The following is a 23,073-nucleotide window of genomic DNA, read 5'->3' as shown; positions in this document are numbered from 1 at the left end:
GTCTGTGTATCAAAAATTTTCATTCATTGAAAACATGCTAACAATGTGTAAAAAAGAAAAAGGGTAGAGTGCATCTTTAAAACACCATGAAAAACATGAATATTTACATCAAACAACCCTTTTTGTTTTTGGAGGTACAGTTGTTTGATCCAAATGAATAAAGTCTCTCTAAACAAACCCAAACTTCACAATGTGCTCAGGCTTTAAAAGAAATGCAACAGCACACACAGTGGTACCACATCCTACACTGGATCTGTGAAAAAGGCCCTTTTGATCTTTCAGCATGAACATACTGTGCAAACTTCAAGGCAATCTGGCCTTTGGATTATGAAAAATATGTGCACAGTTGGCAATTTGGCTTTCTGTTCTGAAAGAGGAAAGATCAGAGGGGTCATCAAAAAACAAGACTCTTCTTTTGGAGACTTCAGCATATGACAGAGATTTTCTAAGACTTCAAGCACCACAAATGAAACTTAATGATGTGTTTTTTGGTTGTACTGATTCATTAAATATTGCTCAGTAGCAAACCAATTGATGGTCCAGTCCTAGTCTAGTGATGGTTGGTTCTCATTACTGAGTGAAAACAGAAAAATAGAGACACTTCAGTGGTTTCATTAAATGGAACACATTAACTCATGCTTTTTGGTGTCTGCATTTTGATGTTAATGTCCTGTACTACAAGATATAATATGATTAAATGCCTTTATTTCAGTGCTGTAAAACAACAAAGTACATTTACTCAAATACACTTTTGGAGTACTTGTACTTTACTTGAGTATTTCCATGTTTTTCCACTTTGTAGGCAAAATTTGTACTTTATACTACTCTATATTCAGTTGTGAATTAGTAATTGCTTTGCATACTTAGATTAATTATATAATATATAATCAACAAATAAATCACCACACATTATAGCTGGAAAGTTTTGCAGTACCTGACTATTAGATTAAGATCAAATTTTATTGATCCCCAAAGGACACTGGCAAATAAACTACATAAAGCAGTTAAAGCACGCTTCCCTCATTAAAATGATAAACACATTAACGCATCAGTAGTCATAATCCATTGATATAATACACATTATTCTGCATAACAAGTATGTTGATGTTTGGTACTTTAAGTATGTATTCATGTTTATACTTGTGTGCATTGCCTCAGTAAAACTAGAATGGAGGACTGGAATAGACCATTTTCTACACAGTAGTCTCTATACTTTAGTGCAAGAACCACGGGGGGAAATTTAGGGATCAAAATTGAATTTTTTAAATTCAACATTACAAAAGTAACCTTGTGCAAAAAAAAAATGTAAAAATGCTTCTTAACCTCTTAAGATCCAAGCTTTGGTTGGGCTTGCATTATATTTGGGATTAAGGAGTAACCAAGAAATATAATATTTGGATAATATCTAATATCTGATTATTATGTTTATATTGTATTAATATTAAATGTATATAATAATAATAATAATAATAATAATAATAATAATAATAATAATAATAATAATAATAATAATAATAATAATAATAATAATAATAATATACATTTAATAATAATAATACGCTCTTAAAAAAAAAAAAAAGACATCCACATCTGTGAAGGCCAGGTCCTAGGAGGTTAAAAGAGCACTTCAGTGACAGAAGTATTGCACAAATATTCTTCCACCACTACTTTACTTCACAAGACAGATGAAAAGCACCAGAACTGGACCCCTGGAGGTAACCCCACAAGGAGGTCCACACATCCAGTCTGTCAACAGAACACACAGTCTCGAGGTGTGGTGCTCTTTGTTGTTGTTCCCCCACACTGAAGACAAGTGTTGTCTTGCATTGTGGCTTCTCACTCCTGTGCTCCTTCTCCACAAGGAGACACCTGCCAAACAAAAGCTTTCCTTCTTCAAATCAATTTATTATCAAAAAATGTGTCTCCAAGCCTCCAAACCTGCGACAAAAGCAGCTCACTGCTGAGCTGCACAACGATTTTCTAAGAGACTGAATTTGTTGTGTTTCTGTTTAGGAATTGTGAGGCAGCATCACATTCGCTCACAGGAGCTGAAAAATCGATTATAGCTTGAACGACACTCAGGTAATTTTCAGACTCCTCGGAGAGTGGTGGGAGTTTCTCAAAGATGAGCTTTTTTCACAAATGTGTAAAATCGACCACAACTGCTTTTACATATTTGACAGAAGCCTAATTACTCTATTAGCTTTAACGTGATTTTTATTCATTCATACCTAGAGAGGAAAATACTGAAAAAAAAGATTCAAATAATCAGATATAATGTCAGTAGTGACTTTTGGGTCAATGTTCCAATGACTGTTATGCTCAAACTGTTGAGATCTACTCAATAAAAGCCATAGCCTCTGAATAAATGCTCCTCCAGTGTCCCCTACAGGTCAAACTGCTCCTTACATTCAGTAGTAGAAATATCTTTAGAGCTAAATAGTCTTTAGAAAAGCTTAAAATGAGCACACGATTAGGGGATCATTTCAGACCTTTTTTTATTCAGTTACACTGAAAAAAAAAACTACCTCTAAAGGATTATACAAATATGTACTTTTCATTCAAGAATGTCACTGAAAAGCTTCCTCTTCTTGGACTCGCCGGTCTGTATTTCCTGCCAGTGGGCTCTTCTGTGTGCAAAGTGAGTGAGGGCGAATTTGGCCCATACATGACGAGCAAACTGATCCGACCTCAGCTGGCTTTCACTTGGAACTGGAAAAGGAAGAGAGACAGGAATGGAGGAGAGTCATGAATAGGAAAGAGAGGAAGAGGAAATGACTTTTGTACAAATGTGAGTGAAAGCTTCTGTCAGTGGAGCTTTTCAGACGTTGAATATAAATATTTCTGGCTTCATCCATCTGTTAGTGATGGAATTCTGTCACACAGTCATACATCACTTTTATGTTATTGTTCTTCATGGATTCATTCAGACAAACACACCACAGTGATGAAGAAAGCCATGGTAAACGCGATATTTGACAAATTATTTGTCATCTGTACGACTTTTAAATCTTGACTCCGTATGTGGCAGCTCACCTTTCTAAAGTGAAGAAAAGTACAGCATTACTTGCCGTTAGATCGTTTCTCCATGTCAGGGATACTTTATAATTCTAAGTAATGACTTAAATGTCTTCTGGTGCTGCTTTGGAGATGCTCACATGGATGTTGCAGCTATTAAGCAAACTCTGAGGAAAGACTCCTACAAACAGCTGGAAGCAACAAACTGAACTCCAGCTCATTTTAATGCCTGGATTACATTCTGTATAGGTGAGTCTGATTACCCTGTAACAGTCTGTCATCATCACAATTCAGTGTTATGTTTACAGACATTTCTGTTTGTAATGAACGTAAAATTGTAAGGCAAGGTGAATGGGAAGAGGTGTTTTGTGATTTTGGTCACAAACTGGGTCTTCTGCTCTCCGATTCTTTGGAAAAAACCTTCACTCATTTGATTAACACAACTTGAAGTATATGTGATGTATGAACTTTTGTGTGCTGATCTGCATGTGAGCCCTTGCAGTTCAGACTTGTGTTGTATTGAATTCACAGTGATAAGAAGTGTTGCCAGGTCCAGCCTTGTCAGAGTAAGCAGGGTGCTCATTCAGACGTGATCCCAACACACTGGCATCAGATTAATGGAAAACAGCCAAACGTCTGAAAGCTGCTCGGATTACCTAGTTCCTGTGCGATGCTTTGCCTCTGACTGACTGAAGCGCTGTTCCACACAGCTTCAAGTACCCGACTGCCCAACCGTGAACAGGCCATTTGGACGTACTGACCCTGGGAGGACAAGAAAAGTGACGAGGCAAGAGAATTGTGATTAATCTTACATGCATTGCATCATTTTTTAAAATTCTGTAAATACAAAAAATAAATGATCACATGTACCTCCAGCCTCTTGAGGATTTTGCCCCTGCCCTTGTCGCTTGATGTGGTGATGAGGGCCTGGAGGACGTGGCTGCCTGCAGGGTCAGAGGCCAGCGTGAGGAGGTCAGCGGGGGTCAGAGTTCGGAGGCTGCTGAGGAGGAGTGAACGCTCCTTGAACTTCGCCAACGCCTGGACCAGCCGGGAGCCGTGGTAACAGATGGAGGTCAGTGGGACCTACAAACAAACAAGAAGACCAGAAAATTAACCCAACACCACCTAAGTGATATTCAGAGGGTTCTTTAGACTGCTAATTCAACTAAAATGTCAGGACTACAATTAAAAGCCAGCCACAAATGATTTGGCTAGACTCCCCTCAGCTGTTTACCTCTGTCTGTATGTTGCCCTCTGCTGTTTCAGAGTGGTAATACACCTCATAGGTGAGCAGGGACATGAAGAGAGGGAGGCAGTTGACGTGTCGGGAGCCAGGCTCAGCGCAGTGGAAAGCCTGGCAGGCAACAAATCAGCAGGGCTTCCATTATCCACCAATCAAGCATAAAGTAGTCGTTGTGCACCATCAATTCCAGGCATAAAGGAGGAGGAGGAGGAGGTGTTGTATTGATTTAAGACACAACAACTCTTTGAGACTTACACACAGGAGGCACTGCACCATCTCGTTCTGTTTCTCTTCACTTTCTGCACAGCTTTCTGCCAGTTGGACGATCACACCCATGTGACCCGCAGCCAAAATGGCCTCCACGCCCTGGACCAGCTCGTCAAACAGCCTCAGGAACTGTGCAGCAGAAGAACCATGAAGGGAGTTCCAAGCAGCTACAAAATAATTTATCCCATCTGCCTGAACACAAGGTGTGACCTACCAGTTTGTATTTGGCTGAGGCTGCGGTTAACCTCTGTATGGGGAAGTTGGCGATGGGATGGAGGGCGAGGTCCACCAGCTGACCCTTGAGGTGGTTCTTGTAGAGGTCCCGGAGAAGAGACTTGGGGGACAGCTGAATAATGGTCTCTATGAGGTGACTGGAGGCCTGGTCCTTCAGGAAGACCAGAAGTGGACTGCAGGGAAAAGCAAAAACAACAAAGCCTTCATGCAACAAACAGGTACTTAAAAATCTGTTCCAGTGAACCACCACCTCTTACCTAACTCCAGGAGCGGCGTTGCGACTCGTCAGATACTCCATGATGCGTTTGAGGAGCTGTTTGCAGAGTTTGGGTCGCTTTCTGTTGCACACAGTCAACATGGTCTGAAACACTGCGCTAGCGACGGCATCTGTCACACTCACTAGAAGGAAAAGAGAGACGTTTTGAGATTTCTTGCCAGCTTAAAGGCGCCCTATGGCAAGCAAAATAAAAGCTGTGTGTACATTCAGGGTTTATTACCAAATCACACTCCCTGCACTCCAAATCACATAAATTGTACGTAAAATACATACTGCAGCTGCCCCTACAAAGTGAGTACTATTGCATGCAGTATGCAAAGAACTGGGACGTACTACTTCAACATAATATTGTGTCTTTATACTCCGCCTTTACTGCCACAATGCCAGTTAACAACAGAGTTTCTATGCCACTGTGATGAGTTTCTTTCTGAACAACAGTTAATTTTACTGAAAATACTGCAACACTTGGTCTCCCTCAGTAGTGTTTTTTTGCAACAGTTCAACCATGAAGCCCTGATTCACACAGTCTCCTCCAAACAGTTGATGTTGAGATGTGTCTGCTACTTAAACTCTGGGAAGCACTGATGTGATTTCTGAGGCTGCGAACTCTAATGAACTTCTCTGCAGCAGAGGGAACTCTTTGTCTTTCTTTCATAGGGTGGTCCTCATGAGAGGCAGTTTCATCATCGCATTTGATTTTGTTTATCTGACTGAACTTGAACAAACTGTCAAAGTTTTTGAAAATTCTCCAGACTTACTGACTTTCACGTCTCAAAGGAATGATGGACTGTCAGTTCTCTTTACTTCGCTGAGGGCTTCCTGCCATAATGTGCATTAATACAGAGGTCAAAGGGGGCTCTTCGCTGTTTGCCAACACGACCGAATGTCTCAGACACATTTAGAAGCCTGGAAATTCAACCAGTTAACGTGTTAAATATATAGAAAAGTCTTTGAATGAGCAGGTGTGTCCAAAGTTTTGGCTGATATTGTGTGTCCTCTAAATTTGTGCAGTGATAATTAGACAGATATTTCAGTTCAGACTGACATTTTTCAAAAAATTACTAACCCAAAACATAAAACTAAAGTTGCACTATAGACCCCATACTTAGAATGTATTTACTCTCTCATTTTAATTGAATTTATTTCATAATGCTTCGAAAACTTGATTTAATGGCTTTTGCTGTGCCAGATTCCACCACTTCCCCTCAGATTAATGGTCTGCTAAAGCCTATAGTTTAAATCTGGGCTGGCGATGTTAATAAATGGATAGACTGTGGACAAAATGATGTTCATTTCTGCCAGGAGAGCTCTGCTAAAAGGTTTCTCTGCACCATCTGTACTTGCCGCGACTTAATTTATTGACTATTTCATTTTGTTTTGGTATTAAAACTGCAAGGTTGGATTTATCATTTAAATTACAAACACCATCCAGAGAGCATTTTATTCACAGAAGCTGCCCTCAGGAACTTTCTCTGTGATTCTCTGCTGAGTTCTAACTTGCGTTTAAACAGGCTTAAAGAGATTTCAAATTCCTGCAAAAATGTCAGAGCAGTCAGGAGAGCACAAGAGGAGGAAGGCAGCACTCCTGACGTCTGACAGGAATGAGAACTAGAAAGAAGATAGAATCAAAAATAAAGCGAAATCCTGAAATAATGGAACTAAAGCCTCCTTTCAGACAAGCATTCCTTTCGGTTAATCTGACAGCGTTTGAATGTGTCGGCTTCATATCTGAATAAGCACCATGGTAACTTATCCACAACAGTCACGATGGTAATCTCACTAGAATGGACCTAATAACGTTTCCATACAGCTTCAGCACAGCTAAACTCTGAAGTGCATGCAGTCACATGACAGATAGGCACACACATAATATGTACTTTGAGTTCTATGAAGCGATTTGGGGAAGCCTTTTAACGCATCGCAGCACCAATATTGGAGCAAAAATAGCACAGAGAGCAAAAGAGACAGTTTGCTGCCAAAATCACAAAACTCATTTCTCACTCTACCATGTCACATCTATTACGAACTGAAATGTTCAAAAAATTTAACTACCATGATGACAGACACGAGCCACGATATCAGATTATGAGACTCACCAACAAAAAAAAAATGTAATCCGGATTTTTGACAAATGTTAACTGAGGCAAAGTTGGTTTTTTTTTTTGGTTTTTTTTTTGTCTGAAGCAAAGTTTAAGTTTGTTGCTTCCAGTTGTTTGTAGGGGTCTTTTACTCTGAGTTTATTTAATAACTGCCGGCTAAAACAGCAGCAGGATCCATAAAAAACTCATTATTATTATTAGCATTATTATCGCCTACTCATTATTATGGGTTTCGATTTTCACATTGCACCTTCTGTACTTCATAATACACTATTTATTGCATTCTGTACTCTCTTATAATACTCTATTTTTATCGTAGATAACACCAATTTGCACTTAATTGTAAATATTACCATTTTTGCACACCTCTGTAAATATATCTCAGGCACCTTCTGCTGTTTCATCCATCCATCCATCCATCCATCCATCCATCCATCCACCCACCCATCTGTAAAATGACTTAAAATAACTTTAAAAATCTGTTTCTTGATAAGACAAACAAGTCGCTTGGCCTTTATCTTTCATTTCTGACCACACAGGGTAAAGGTTGTTCAAAATAATCAAAATCAGATGACTATTAACTGATAAACTGTTCATAAAAATGGAATCAGTTCAAAATATTTAACCTATAATGCAGAAGACAAGAGACAGTAATGTATTATAGATGTGATGTATAAAATGAAGCCTTTCACTGTATAATGACATGGAGTTACATGTGTTTTTACTGACCGCCTGTAAAGGTCACATGAAACAAGTGCACCTTCCTGCTGTCTAGCTGCTAACTTTAATCATGTGAATAAAAAGGTGTCTGCCAGCTGTCCGGTTTGGCTAGCTACCTGAGGCTACTGCTAAACTAGGAATTTTAAATGCTAACAAGGCTGGGATCTGATTGCCTGTCAAGCACAGAGCAGCTACAAGCTTCTGAAACATTCAAACTAAAGTGATCAAACATATCAGCGATGCTCTGCTCTACAGTGTAACTACATGTTAGAGGTGGTAGGAAATACAGACAGATTTCCTGGACTGATGAAGTTGCTGTGACAGTATTTGTGGACATCTGCTCCAGCTTCCAACAGCTGGACTAACATTAACTACAGTAAACAGGTCACTCCATCATGCAGATGAGCTATGAGGATTACTCTGATGTCAAACTGTTGTGAAGAGATTAATAATGTTACAGATTATTTACTGTGGAAGATTGCTGCGATTTACTGTGATTCATAAACTGGATTTTGTTGGGCCAATTCCTGAATATAATTTTCATTGCTTAATTCACAATTCGGTAACATGGAGATTATGTCATCTGTTTTTTAAATTCCTCATGTAACCGAGCCAATTAACGTTTAGTGTTGCTGGTTAAAAATGGCTTTATCTGCATATGTAGAAGTGTCTATGATCATGAACATGAAAATTCAAAACTTTGAAAAATGTCACAAAAGTAAAAAAGTCTTATGTCCTCCAATAACACTCTAGGGGTGAAATTTTGAATTTCAAAGTATTTCAATGCGTGCCCTTTAAAGGGTTAACCTGATTTTAGTAGTTTCAGAAATCTCCTTAGTTGTTTTCTTTGCTTGATGCAGGCCAATAATTTGACTCTTCTGAGGCAGATTAACATCCTTTCCATGACCACAGGATATGTCTTCCTACATGGTTGTTTAAGAAATGAGAAGCTCCTCACTGCATCAGCTAGGATTAAATATGATGTTGCAGCTGAAACATATTCATCACTGCAGTAATTATCCAATGGAAGGCTCTTACTTATTTGCTTAGTTAAATCCAGGTGGCGATTTTTTGGGGGGGGCCAGGCATTGTATTGAGTATTACAAGCAAAGCGTGTACATGACAACAGCAAACAATTTAAGACAGAATATAAACAGCAGCATATATGAACTCCACTGCTGTGCCTTTGTGCCGAGACTGTCGATAAAAGCTCGTCTACATTCAGAAAGCTTCGACATGGCAGTGGCGAGGATGAACTGCTGGGGTTCGATGAGAGATGACTCACGATTTATGTTGTCCATCAAGGTCTCCGTGAGGTTTTTTAGCTCATACCAAAACGAGTTGGGAATCTCAAAGTCTGTCAGCTGAGGAGCAGTGTTGCGTTCCTTTGTACCTGGTTAAAAACAAGAATATCAAAAGAGAAAAGATGACAAGAACGCAGGCTCAAATTGAACATGCCTATAGGTGCAGAAGTCCTGACACAGCCGAACAGAAGCTGCACTGACAAACCCAACCGATCAAAGGCCTTATTTCCATCCTATATTTCTTGGAGAAAAAGAAAATCAGACCAGTGTGAAAAAATCATGAACTTTCTAGGATGAATAGCCACTCAGAATGCTTTCTCTCTGCCTGTGTGGTAATTGTCAGCTACTGGCAATACTGCTCATGGAGTTAATCAAATGTTAAAATGGTTAGCAGCCAATTGAATCAATGTACGTCAAAACTTGTAGTCTGGGCCATAACTGAGTCAGTTCTTAGCACACAAACAATAAATAGATGTTACTACAGTCATTCATGGGTCCATGACTATCTTTGGGTCTACTAGTACATGTTTGATTGCTTTATTGCTCAAAAAACGTTATTTTTCTGTACATTTCTGAACCATACGTTGCCACTTGTAAGCCCTCTTGAAAACATTTAGATATTTTAGAGCAACCCTAGTGGGGAAATAACAGCGGACTGCGAGGAAGCTTCTCATTCTTTGTTTGAGGACCAAACCAGCCGCTAGACAGGTGATATGCAAATGTGTTACATGGTGATGTAAACTGAAGTAATAAAAGAAAAGCCTGGACTTCAAACAATGTGTTTCAGGTGGGTAAAGAGCAGAGTTTCTGCAGGAGAGAAAAAAAAACCCTTTGGCGTGGACTTTGAGTTTTGTAAGTTTGCAGAACCAAATGGCATCCAGTGGTTCCTCAAAGAAAATAGTTTGATTCATTTGATTCCCATCTATATGATAATGCAAGGTCTTGATATTAATGCCCTAAAATGACTTGCACTGCAAACTGGTGCTATATAAATAAAACAGAATTGAACTATGCTGAAAACATTACACCTCTCTGTCTGAATTTCTGTTGCTTCCTGCTGTTTTCCACTCTCTCTGTAACCTCTGCTTTCCTGTCAAAACCTGCACATTCAGTATTTTGATGTCACCATGCATCCCTGGCCGCTGTTCATGAAATATGATTTCAAAATGGTCAGTCTGTTTTTGAAGACAAAGTCAACCTCCTCTGCATGCGTTCATTGATTTCTATAATATCCAAAGAAATTCAACTGAAAGTTGCTTTTACTGGCTCTAGTCTACGCCAGGGATCAATCAAGATGGGTTTTCCAAGGTCGATAACCAGTATGTGTGGCCGATATGCAATAAATGTGATGTTTCAACAGCATGTCACACCAGAAAACCTGTCACTCACACTTAGCTTTCTTCATTAATAAGGATGACTATAAATGAGTATGCAAAATGTAAATAGAAGTGATTAAATTAGGACACTCTCCTCTGTTTATGTAGAATCCACTGAGACTGATCAGTTTGGGGTTTTTTGTCTGTTGTTCTCCTGTTATCTTAATCTTTCACTGTTGTATCACTTTTGATAGATAGACTAAGGTCCAGAGAACGTATTATTAACAACTCTTCTCCAGACTCTGTTTCAGGGTAACCGGTGGCTGCCTTCTAACTTAACTGCTAGCTGAGAGACGCTAATTTCCTAGTTTGTAGCAACAGCTTGTCTTTCTTGCCTAGTTTTTGCACTCTCTGCTTGAGAGACATTTCTGCATGACGACAGCAAGAGTGAGGTGGCTGCATCAGGCCTGAAGTAGCGCATTTAATTTATTGATAATCGGCCAATTAAAATAACAATACCAATAATAGGGAAAATGCCAAGTATCGGCCATGATAATCGGTCAGGCTGACAATCTGTCTATCCCTAGTCTATGCTTAATAAAGCTGCTTCACATCACTGGAATCTAATGGCCAAAAACTGGCCCTATGTTTGCTACATGGGTGAAAAAACATTATTAAACACTTCTAATTGATTTCTCCTTACTGAATTGGAAATAGGCCAAACAACAGTGATTATGCTGAACTAGAAAACCACTGTGTTTATGTGTGTTCACCTGGACGAGCCTCAGTTCGCGGTGGTCCCAGACAGCCTCCCAGCACGTGCAAAAGTGTTCGGACCACATGCGAGCCGTGAGCATGTTTGATGAATTCTGTGCAGTTGTCTCTCACAATCTGACTTAAAGACAACACCTGGGCCTCCAACGTCCCACAGCTCTCCTCCTCCTCCTCCTCCCCTTCTTCTTCTGTGGCAGCAGATGGATCTTTCTGTGATGATTCTGAAAATTAACAAGACACACAGAGTTAAATTTGAGCAGGCCTTGTTTTGACTGTAAAGCATACTAACACTCATACATGCTCACCTGTCCACCTGGATATCTGTCTGACTCCACTCTCCACCACATGGCCTCCACACCGGTCACAACAAACCGCCTTGAACTCTGAGCCCGATTCTCCACCCAGTTCAGCCAACACCTCGCCCACCTGGTCGGGGCTGGACAGCGGAAGCAGCCGCTGCAGAGTGATGCTTCCTGTCCGGTCCATCGCCACCAGAGTCGCTTTACCCTTAACTTCCGTGAGGACATTCTCCACAAACATTTCTGTGGACGATATTAAGAGAGTATCAACAGAGATGACAGCAGCTGGAGTTCTAAATAGAAGTTTAATGAAGTTGGACACATTAACGCAGCATAACCTGTCTGTTACATTTTAGGTAAATGATGCAATAAGTCTGCAATATGTGGAATCATGTCAAACCAGTATGTGACGACAAGAAGATAAGGGATGGTTGCATTTGACTCAGCACTATGATAGCTCATTTAAACTAACACTTTGAATGTGGAAGCTGTCAGTGGAAGCAAAAGTCACTGACTCAAGCATGACTAAAATATGTGAAAGTCTAACAACATATCATCTCGCCAAACAATCGACTAATGGAAAAGGTAGAGTTTGATATTATTTGAAACTGATATTGGTATTTTTTTTTAGATTTTTAACATTATTTGAATGGCAAATGATGATTATGTTTTAACCGTATAACCCCCAATGGAGCTTTAACCTCCTGGAAAGATTTGTGGGTCTGAACAGCCAAAGAAAAATGATAACACTACTTACTGTTGCTGTAGTAAGCAAATGATAAATGACTCCACATTTACTGTTCAAAATAGTTGCTGGTTCATTCTATATTACTGATCTGACTGTTTTAGCTCTCAATGTTAATTCTAGATTGATATTAATTAGCAATATGACTTTCTTTTCCTCATATCATGCAGTCCAAAAGCCCAGATTTTTGTTCTAACACATATTATAATGTTCTCCTGCACATTCTCAACAGTTTTTTTTTACTTCCAGTCCTGTCCTCTACTTAGATCTCCAGAAAAACAATTCTTCTCACCTCTTTCTTCACTGTCTTCAAAGCCTTCGCTCAGTCTTTCTCCGACTCTGCGGAAATAGCCCACACTGAGGGCATCCAGGCGCTTCTTGCCTCCATCTCCCTGACCCGTGTTTCCTTCCTCACCTCCCTTCCTCTTCCTCTCTTCTCTTCTTCCTCCATCTTCACCCGGGTGCTTCCTCTTCTTTCCTCCGGCTTTCTGCTGCTTCCTTTCCTCCGTTTTTGCCAGCATGTTTTGAAGTTTAAAACAAGCGAGTTACAGGTAGGATGTGTTGTTCAGTTTGATCTTTTGCCTAAAATAGAGAAGAGATGCAACATGCAGATGAAAGCAATAATTAGGATAACTGAATCACTAACCAGCATGTGTTCATCAGCAGTGTAACGAATACTATCAATGAAACTGAAAATAAGAAGTTGAAGTTAGAGCAAACCCTACTTCTGTTATTAATACGTTGTAATAAATAAAAAAGGCTACACGTATGTACAAGCACAAGTATCCCAGTATTGATTATTGTACTTTCGATCTGCACGTCCCTCCCTCGTGGTCTAGTTAAACATTAGTGGAGCTCAGATTGAAAACTGTATGTACATAAAGGATCTTTACCTGTTCGGTGAGATACATGCTACCAAATTTACTTCCGGCAACCAATGATTCAGATCATGTCGAAAATTGTGGTCTACAAGGTCAACATGGTCCCGATAAGCGATGACAAATTAAATCAGTATATTTCTTACATGAAGTTCGGCTAAAAGACACACAAGACTGTAATTTAAGGAGGCTAATTTGCCATTTTATCTTGATATTTGTCGACACAGACAGACGCTGTTTGGCACAGAACAGTTTAATGATACTTTAATCTTATCCCGCACTAATTATGAACTGATAAACACGGGAATTACGGATAGCAACAGTGTTCAACTCACGTGAAATGTGTTCACCGGGCAGAGGCGGTGTGTTGTTGACGCGTAGTGATGACGTCGAATTGATGCGCGCCTTCTGAAAAGTTGCTCAGAAGCTGGACGGACTGTAGAAAACAGAACATCTGACATAAAATTTAAAGTCTCGCCTTTCTTTACATGGCTAGCCGCCATAGTCAAGTTCACACCTGGTTTATTTTTGTCCTCCTGCTGTTCCTGAGTGGTTTTATTTAGTTTTCTCTTTTGCTCTATTTGCTTGTAAAAGAGGGACACTAGGACCCAGGCAACCATGTGGCCAATCCAGGTGAGAAGAACAAGGTAAGAGGAGCAGGTAGCGCAGGAGTGATGGGAAGTTCTTTTGGCACGGCTCCTAAAGAACTACTGGCTCTTTCGGCTCCCAAACGATTCCTACTTTAGTATTATTTTTAAGAGAACCCGCATAATTGCCTCATTTTGCGCATTTGTTGTGTTTAAAAAGCAGGCATTCTTACTTTTGTTTGATTTTTTTAATCAAACTTTTTTTTTTTGCACAAAAAACAAATGAACAAAACACTGTACAAAACCCCACAGAACAGAAACAGAACCAAACTCTGTGTTCAAAGCTTGGATGGGCCGATACCATTTCTTCTTTCGGTGAGTATCTGCCCTATTTTTTGAGGAGATTCTCTCAGATGGAACAGAAGTTGCCACAATACACATTCTATCCTCCATCACCTTCACCAGGTGGGGGAAGACTGAGGCCTTGGCCTGCCACCAGCTCAGTGGGTCATCTGCTCATTGGATGAGGGGCTCCTCAAGATATGATCTCACCTCCATTACAGCATCAGCTGTAGGATTTCTCCTATCATCATGTCCTGTAGCTCTTTCATCAAAGAGCCTCCACACAGCAGAAGTTTGTTGGTCCTCCTCCACTGGGCCCTCTAGTGGTGGAGGTGGTTGGATGCTAGGGGTACATTTTGCTGGAGTGTCTCATCAACAGCTCTGTTGTCACTGAAAGCAAGCTTCTTAAACCTAGGATGCAATAACATGGTTTCTGCAAGGACAGTGTTCAACTCCATACTTCATGAAAAAAGTTGGGAGTCGGCTCTTCTGATTCGCTACAAAGCATTAGCTCTTAGAGCCGCATGTTTTGCGCATGACATCACTATAGCACAGGCGTGTTAGCTTCATACTGCCTCCTGGGATCCCTCATGTGTGCAGCTTTTTCTGGTAAGCCAAGCAGACTCTGTGTTTTAACTAGTGTTGTTTTAATTGTTAGATTAATGTAGAGGTCTGTAATAATAATTTGGTGTTTCTTTTCTTAATGGTCATTAAAGTACAGAACTAGTGCTGGCAGCAGCAAGAAATGAGAGTATCTCCATGATATTGAGCTGTGTTTTCACTTGTGATAACGAAACATTAATTTGTATTGTTATAAGTGCTGATTGCTTTTCATTTTACATTATTTTCTTTACATTATCTTATTTCTAGTACTTGTCAGATTAGCTGCTCAACCTACCAAGCTGTTTTTAGTGCTGCAGACTGGTGTCGACCTCCAGTTGTAGGAGTAGCTGAAGTGGGCTGTTTGGTTTGTGGTGCCATGATTTAAGGTTTGGGTGTTTTTCTGTTGGAAATTAGGTTTATTGTGTGTGTGGTTTTGGTTATTCACTGCTAGCACAGTCTCAGTGCATTGGCTTGCTGATTGATCCACCACTCCCCTGCAGCAAAACCATACAATTTTTAATTTAAGTGACCCTGGTTATAATAAACAAGTCCGTATTGGCATTTGACCCACTCTTACTTTGCTTCTTTATTCAAGTTACCTGTGTTTTTATATTGAGAAAAGTCAGATGCCACATGCCTCTTTTTTAATATTTGCCAATATGCTCTGCTTTGGCTGACCTGTTCATACGGTTGTATTAATTTGTTTATGCTCGAGTTTCCTGTGATTCTTGTCATTTCCTCCACGGATTTCTATGTGCTGTTGCATTTTATCAGCCTTACCTTCTCTGTCTGATAGTTTGTGCTTTGTCCTTTCTGTCTCTGTACCTCTCTGCAGGTTTATCAGGCTCTGAAGCAGCACAAGTCTGATCTGTGGTTCCTGGTGTCACCAATCTGTCCAGTGTTTGTTGTCTGTTTGTTTATCCTTGCTTTCTCTTTTCTCTCCCTCCTTTACCCTCACCCCAACAGGTCGAGCCAGATGTCCACTCTCCCTCAGCGTGGTTTTGCTGAAGGTTTGTTCCTGTTGAAAGAGAGCTCTTCATCCTCGCCGTCACAACTATAGTGCTCATCTGAAATCTTGGGATCCATTGGATTTTCCATGTATAATTTTGTAGGTCTTGAATTTTTAGATTAGTTGGGTAATTTTTTAAGAGTGGATATAATATTGTAGGTTCGTAACCTTAGCGTTTCAGTCAGGTTCATTGTATTACATAATATTGTAGTGGTTTTGGTGTAATGTTTAAATTGTTTAGGTTAATTCACATAAATGATATAGTAGGGTGTTAACCTGAATATATAATTTACTCATGTCACTTTGCATTTTATAATATAGAAATTACTCAATTAAATTCATACAGTCTTGCAGGGTTTTGACCTTAATATTTAAACTTGTGGGATAAATTTGCAACACCAGTCTTGTTTCTCTGCTGGAAACCACTTTAGCTCAGTGTCAATTGTTTTAAATGTGCTGTATAATTAACAGTGACGTGGCTCTGAATGGTTAGATATGTGAAGTACAGGCTACACAAAAAGGGGTGTTGTTCAAAGCCACTAAATCACGACTAACAATGTCATTCTTGGTTGAAACCAGCAGATGGCAGCATGGTTCCTTCGCTGATAGAATGATTCATGACTGAGGATCGCCTCTCTGTGGGCGATGGGAGATGCAGACTTGAGGCATGTGAATCAGTCAGAAAGAGACAGAAGCTGTAACATCAACTTTAACACAGATGATTTGTAACTTAATCACAGCTTTTTGACGTCAGAGACCTTAAACCTCCTCCACCCACAACGCATAAGAACCTTGGTGGGTTCTACTTGCATATTCAGTACAGAATAGTCAACATTATTTTCAATTTATAAGCCCACTGAAGGCCATCAGCACTTGTTTTATTCATATTTTTAATGAATGAATGCAGGATATATTCAAAGGGAAGGAAAGGCTTGTGTTGTAAGCTTGCTGAATGAAAAAGCTTTATTAAATGTTGTGTTTTATATAGAGATAGATGGATATATCTGTCTCTTTTGGTTCTATTCTCAGGTAGAATAGCTGCATCCTACTGCTATTTTTGTATTTCGAGGCCTTTTTGTATATACTGTCTTCCTACTTATGTTTTCTTTCTCAGCCTGATAGTTTTATTGGTGGAGTCGCACCAGTCGAGGATGATGCATTCCTGTTCTTTACGAAATACAGCAATGTAAAAATACCCCATTACAGGTAAAAGTGCTACATAAATAAGCCCATTTCAGTAAAAGTACATGAGCATTAGCAATAGTCTGTAGTTAAAGTATTAAAGTCAAAGTAGTAGTTTGGTCCCTCTGACTCATATATTGTGTATGACATTATTAGATTATTAAGAATGCAGCATGTTACTGCATGTGGAGCTATTCTGAACTAATTTATATGCGGTTCTACATACAGATCCAGCAGATATGTCTGAGGGCTTGTCAGGTGTTTAATGGGAGAAGAAAATAGAAAAAATAAAGCTCTAATACACAAATCTTTTTTTTCAGTTTTTGGACATTTTTCTTTCATCTTTGATTTTCAGTGAGACATCTGATCTTTTAAATGTTTATTGAAATTACTCCATGTAAGGAGTTTAGAGAAAACAATCACTGTTTATTTGAGCATTTTACAGCTCAGACATCTGAAATGTGATCCAGACTTCACACTGCTTTTCATAAAACGCCTAAAAAGGCTGGATTCCACTGGTTTCCTCCTCAACAGAGTGCTGTATTTTATAAGCTTGTTATATTATCCACCACATAAAAACTTCATCATAAAAGTAACTGAAACTGTCAAATAAATGTAGTGGCATAGAAGCAATATTTCCCTCTGAAATGTTGTGGAGTAGCACAAAATGATAATATTTAAGAAAAGCACTAGTATCTCCAATTTGTGTAGAATACTTGAATAAATGTACTTAGTTACTTTCCACCTTTGGATCGCATACAATTCCATTGACAGTTTTTGAAATCAAAGCAACCCCTATCAAAGAGGTCATACTTGCTTACCAGTGCAGATTGTCATGATGACATCAATGTGCTTCCATTGGGAAGTGACATACCCTTGGCAACCATATATATTTGGGCATGCGGTTCAATGAATCAGAGGTGAGGCAAGTGGAGATGTCATTTTTAATCAGAAATTTGGAAATGCATAATACGTAATAGTTTCCACAGGTAAATGCCTAGAAAAGGGTGAAATACCCGTAAAACTCTATCTGTACATGATTCTCAGGTGTATCTATGTCAAACTGATTTATTAGATCTACAAAAAGGGGGAGATGGAAGGAAAAAAGAAGCGGATGATATTTATAAGTTTTCAGCTGTGCTATGTGGCTCTGCTTTTGAGGTGATATTGGCAGTTGGCCAGTTTACTAACGCGCATTAATTTGAGGCAAGAATTATGTAATAGGTTGATGTAGACTTTTATACAGGTGTTCATGTTGTCCAGAGGATGAATCCTTAAGACTTTTCTGACCCATTAACTTTTCCTTGAAGCTAACATTTATGTTTTAATGCACCATCTCGACAAATATTGCATTTTCTTGAAATGTGATTCAGACATCCACATCTGCCAACATCAGGTCCAAATGTCCTCATGCATACAGACTCACCGTAGTTGTTCTTTGTGTTTAGTTCTTGGAGCAGTTCCTGTGCAGTTTTTGAGGTGTGTCAGGGCGCGCTGACTTGTTTAAAGGAATGCTATGCTTCAAAGTGACATCCACATGAATGCCAGGACCCGAGCATTGCATTGTAATGAGATGATAAATATTATTCTCTTCGCCTGTCGGTGGTTTTAACTTTGTGGCAATTCAGTGTATAAATGCAGACTATTTACTGTCTTCGCTTCTCCCCAATCCAGCACCAGTGTCAAGTCAGTGCTACTTCTATAGACTAGGACAATATTACAAATTGCACATTTGCCTGACGGGACCTTACAATCTGTACAGTATACAAGAGCAGAGAGGCAGAGCTTCAGATAAATCATTTGTTCACCACCAAGGCTTCTGTTGGCTTTGTCTGTTTGTGTTCATCTCCAGAGCAACTGCAGCAGCGCATGAATCAGCCCCCGGCTCTGCAAACTGTGAATGAGCTCTGCAATTGCACCATTGTAAAACACACACAGCTCCTGATGTCACAGACTGAACATTGTTATGAGTCGTATGAATCAGAACTAAAGCAAAAATCCGAATGTTAAATCTTTCACTCCCACCACTTGTTCAAATGAACATTTTTTTTATGTGAGAGATGATGATAAAACTTCCCTCTTTGTCACAAACCATAATTAATTTTTGTGAAATAGTGTGTATGGAATGCTTTAACTTCTGATATTTCAATTGCTTCTGGAAACAAACACTGCATTAATTCTTGAATGGTATCAACAAATCTGGTATTAAAGGAGTTATGCTGGGAAATGTTTCCTCAGTGAGAGATGGGAAGTTACACCCATCTGCTATCAGGCCTGCATGAAGCCTGGGAGCGGAGAAACTAGCCGGTCTAAAACTTTAAAGAAATCTGTGTACCAGCATCTCTATAGCTTGCTAATTAGCACATTGCATCTTGTTACTTCTAGTTATTGTATGTTTTTGTACTTTTGTATAGCTTTTTTCCCTGTTTCCAGGCTTTATATTAAACTTGCTTATGCTAGCCAACAAACAGTCCGTCTGTCTATTAGATTTGAAGTTACATCCAGTAGCTTAGCCTAGCATGAAGACTGGCAGCAGCTGGCCTTTTCATAAGTAACAAATCTGTCTACCAGAACATCTACTCACAAAAAACTAATTAGAAAAAAAGAGTTATTTCCTGTTCTCAGTCTTTATGCTAAGCCAAGCTATTTCTAGTGAGAGGGGAGGGTGAGAGGGGGGTGACAGCTAGCCTTTCCAAATGTAATACATCTGCACTAGCTGCTTTTGTACAAAAAAACTAATTAGGAAAAAAAGTTGTTTGTTTTGGCCAACAGTTTCCCCTTGTTCTCAGCCTTTATGCTAAGCCGGCAAACAGTCTGTCTGTTAAATGTGAAGCGACCATAGACTGTATAAGAAAATAGTAAAATTAAAAAATTAAAAACCAAACTGGCGTTCCATTAAATATGAAGCTACACACAGGAGACGTTAGCTTACTGTCTGGAAAAATGCTAAAACAGCTAGCCTTTCCAAATGAACAAATCCATCTACCAGCACCTCTAAAATTGGCTTATTTGTAAAATAATAATTATTATTGTTATGAAAAGCTAAGCTGTGTTTTTTGTGGTGGAAAATCTTTTTTTTTAATTTCTTTCTTGCCAATATGGAGCTAAGTGACTGATAGCGTAGCCTAGCAAGATGTGATAAGAGGGAGCACAGGGGAACTGTTAGCCTCACCAAAACAAACAAAAAAATAAATAAATAAAAATTCAGTGTAAAAAAACAAAAATCCACCTTCCAGCACCATTATATATTTCTAATTAATACATTTTATTTTCTTAGTTAAATTGTACAAAAAACACACTATAAAAAGACTTGGAGTTTTATTGTGATGGATGATTTCTGGCGAGCCATTTCCCCATCTCCCCAGTAAGCATAGCTGTTTTTGTTGAATGCCTTTTAATTCAATATTATTATTTTTTTTAAAATACCTAAACAAATATGATGATGAAACTAAACAGCCTGTCTCTCCATTGTATGTGAAGTTACAGCTGAAGACTAAATCTTAGCATAAACTCTGACATCCTGGGGGAAACTGAAAACTAAAAACAGTTGAACCCTGATTGTTTCTCCAACAGCCTATTTCTACAGATCAAAATTCAAAATGTTTGTTACCCATGTCAGAGAGTATATTGATTCATCTTTTAACCTTTGAACGAAATATTTCACACACAGAAGACAAAAGTGTGGCACTGAATTCCTCCTGCATCAGAGGCATATAGAATGTGTATTAATTTTTTTCCCTTTTTGTTCATATGAAAGACAAAGTATGAGTTCTATGTGCAGTGGCTTTGTTGTGCTTGCCTGAGCCTCATAGATAAGCATAAAGGTCAGTGGAACTTGGTCATTATTTAACAGAGACATGTCAATACAGCACATACCAAAAATATTCTCACTGACACTCCTGCACTCAGAGACAATCCTACTGCACTGTATGTTTGCAGAGATAAAAATCTGCATACTTGTTTTCACACACAATTAACTTCAGCTATTTTTTTTCTTACAGTATATTTCACTGGTGGTTCTTAGTCTAATTTTCTAAAACCCAAAGTGCACTTTTCTTTCAAATCCTAATATGTCTCCTGCAGTCAGGAAGTTTCCGTTGGCCCGCTGTTGGCTGTTTGGTTTCCCACATACAGTGTGAGAGCCAGGACCCGATCCCATCTGTTATACTCAGATATTCAGCGAACCCGAGTCACCTTTATGTTTCCTCTCACGCCCACCGCTCTGCAGAAGCCGCAAATGTTGTCCGTGCCATTTATCATGCCAGCGTCAAGCCAGCAGCATCAACAATAAGACTGGTAAATGGTCCGCATTTTTCAAAATACAAATAGTCCTGACAAAATCTAATGTATGGCTCTAAGCAACAATTCTCATAAAAAAACATTTTAACAAATGATACTGTGGCTAAATTTATGAATCAATTCCTCCAGGCTGTCTTATTAATTTATGGGCTTTGTTTCAAAGTAGGCCATTTTCAATGCAGACCTTTGTAATGGTGGGGAAAGTACAGGTGTAAGTAATAACAGCTCTGTTCCTTTATTGTGTAAGCCATTACAGGCCCATTTGAATACCCGACAGCGATTCTTGGTCAGTGATTGAAAACTCAAATGAATTATTGATTCACAGTAAACCCTTGGACAAAATATGAAACTCATATTCCTCACATATTCAAAGAGTTGTTTGTGCCTCATGCTACTTTTGGTGGTGTCCTTTTTTGTCGCTGTTTGTGTGTTTTCTGTAGATTTTTTTCCAGCTTACTTGTGTTTTCTCCATCTCTGACCCAGACTACTTGACCCCCCCCATCCCCTGCTGTGCAACAGAAGATAATGTGGTATTAAATCCAACACCACCAGAATGAACAACAGTTTCTCCTCCTGGTTTGACAGACTGCGGATTTCAGGCACCCAGGGCACAAAACACACCAACGCATACAATACAAATATGGTCGGTAATGTAGTCAGCTCTCGTCATTGTATTTGCATACCATGTTGTATACTACAGCGGTTTTAGCCACGCTAGTAACTCTTTTGATGGAAAATTCAGACCACAGCTTTGCCCTAGAATGAAATATCTCAAAAATGATTGGATGGATTGTTGTAAAAAATTGCTCGGACAATCATGACCCCCAGAGGATGAGACCTATACTGGCTTTGATAGACCCCAGCTTGTCCTTTATGCCACAATGAGCACAAATGTTCACTTTCACTGATTTCACTGCAATGAAATGTAGTAAAATTCATGATCTCCAGAGGATGTATCATCATTCTGGTGATCCCTTTGACTTTTATAGTTTTGGGAGAAATATCTTGACAGTAATTACATGGTTTCCTCTCAAATTTTACATAGCTATTCAGTCCAATGACTTTGGCTATCTTGCAACTTTTCATTTAGTGTGTCCAGTTCTTGGGTTTATGACCTGCAGAACTCGTCCACTTATATTCCATTCAGCCTATCAGGTGTCCTTTGTGTTTAGCGCTAATTAGCAAACTGTTAACACACTAAACTACGGTGGTGAACATGGTAAAAATACCCAGTAATCATTTGCATTTCAGCATTGTCACTGTAAACAGCTGAGGATGTTGATATCAGCATTTATCGCAAAGCACCTCTGTGTCCAGGTATCACTCCAGAAAATGACTGTTCTTGTAGATGTTTCATCTAACTCCCAGTTACTATTGCATAATCAGCGCTGATTAACAGAGAAAAGCAGGGATTGATACGCATCAGGGCTTCAGTTTTCCTGGATCATCATCATCACTGATCATAAATGACTTCATTATGGCCACCTGCCAAACCACAATGTTGTTGGTGCATTTTAGTCATCCAGACAGTTTGCTGTCATTGGTTGTCGGCACTTTGGATTACCTGGGATCTATGAGAAACATCACCTTTCAGACGAAACATTTCATCATCTTGTATTTTGGTTGAGTAGACATTTTGGACTAAAATAAACAATATGCACCAAATGTCTTCCAATAATTTCAAATATTCCTTCCTTGTTATCAGGTGATTAAAAGATACCCTTGAATAAAGTTAAGTTTTCAACCTTGTTAACATATCCATATGGTGTTATTTCTATACTAGAAGACACATCATGAGTGAAATAAGCACTCAACGCACTGCAGTGTACCAATGACAGTTTCAAAAACATGGATTTGGAATCTTACCTAACAAACCT

At 39.2% G+C, this 23,073-nt stretch overlaps 1 protein-coding gene and 1 long non-coding RNA gene across 4 annotated transcripts; one reads left to right on the top strand and one right to left on the bottom strand.

The window, feature by feature from the left end:
* Window positions 1-2,481: 2,481 nt before the first annotated feature.
* On the bottom strand, window positions 2,482-13,590 carry LOC111584970 (nucleolar protein 9). Of its 2 annotated transcripts, none has more exons than XM_023294343.3 (12): window positions 13,510-13,590; window positions 12,589-12,878; window positions 11,558-11,794; window positions 11,252-11,473; window positions 9,144-9,251; window positions 5,020-5,161; window positions 4,743-4,935; window positions 4,517-4,657; window positions 4,253-4,372; window positions 3,889-4,101; window positions 3,675-3,780; window positions 2,482-2,712 (listed from the first exon to the last, which is right to left on the bottom strand). In XM_023294343.3, exons 2-12 carry the CDS (start codon window positions 12,815-12,817, stop codon window positions 2,558-2,560), a joined length of 1,866 nt encoding a protein of 621 aa, XP_023150111.2. In that variant the 5' UTR covers window positions 12,818-12,878; window positions 13,510-13,590; the 3' UTR covers window positions 2,482-2,557. The 2 variants fall into 2 exon arrangements, with proteins under 2 accessions (XP_023150111.2, XP_054870858.1); XM_055014883.1 differs by lacking the exon at window positions 13,510-13,590 and adding an exon at window positions 13,190-13,338.
* Window positions 13,320-17,204, top strand: LOC118469168 (uncharacterized). 2 transcript variants are annotated; one of them, XR_004846001.2, is made up of 3 exons: window positions 13,320-13,821; window positions 14,074-14,136; window positions 14,227-17,204. It is a non-coding gene; the product is annotated as an uncharacterized LOC118469168 (long non-coding RNA). The 2 variants fall into 2 exon arrangements; XR_008603113.1 differs by having other exon boundaries at window positions 13,320-14,136.
* The last annotated feature ends 5,869 nt before the right edge of the window (window positions 17,205-23,073 follow it).

The sequence above is a fragment of the Amphiprion ocellaris genome, chromosome 10, assembly GCF_022539595.1.
Source record: "Amphiprion ocellaris isolate individual 3 ecotype Okinawa chromosome 10, ASM2253959v1, whole genome shotgun sequence".
Taxonomy (NCBI): domain Eukaryota; kingdom Metazoa; phylum Chordata; class Actinopteri; family Pomacentridae; genus Amphiprion; species Amphiprion ocellaris.
The sequence above is the reverse complement of the archived record's forward strand: the minus strand, read 5'-3'. Positions and strand labels throughout refer to the sequence as shown.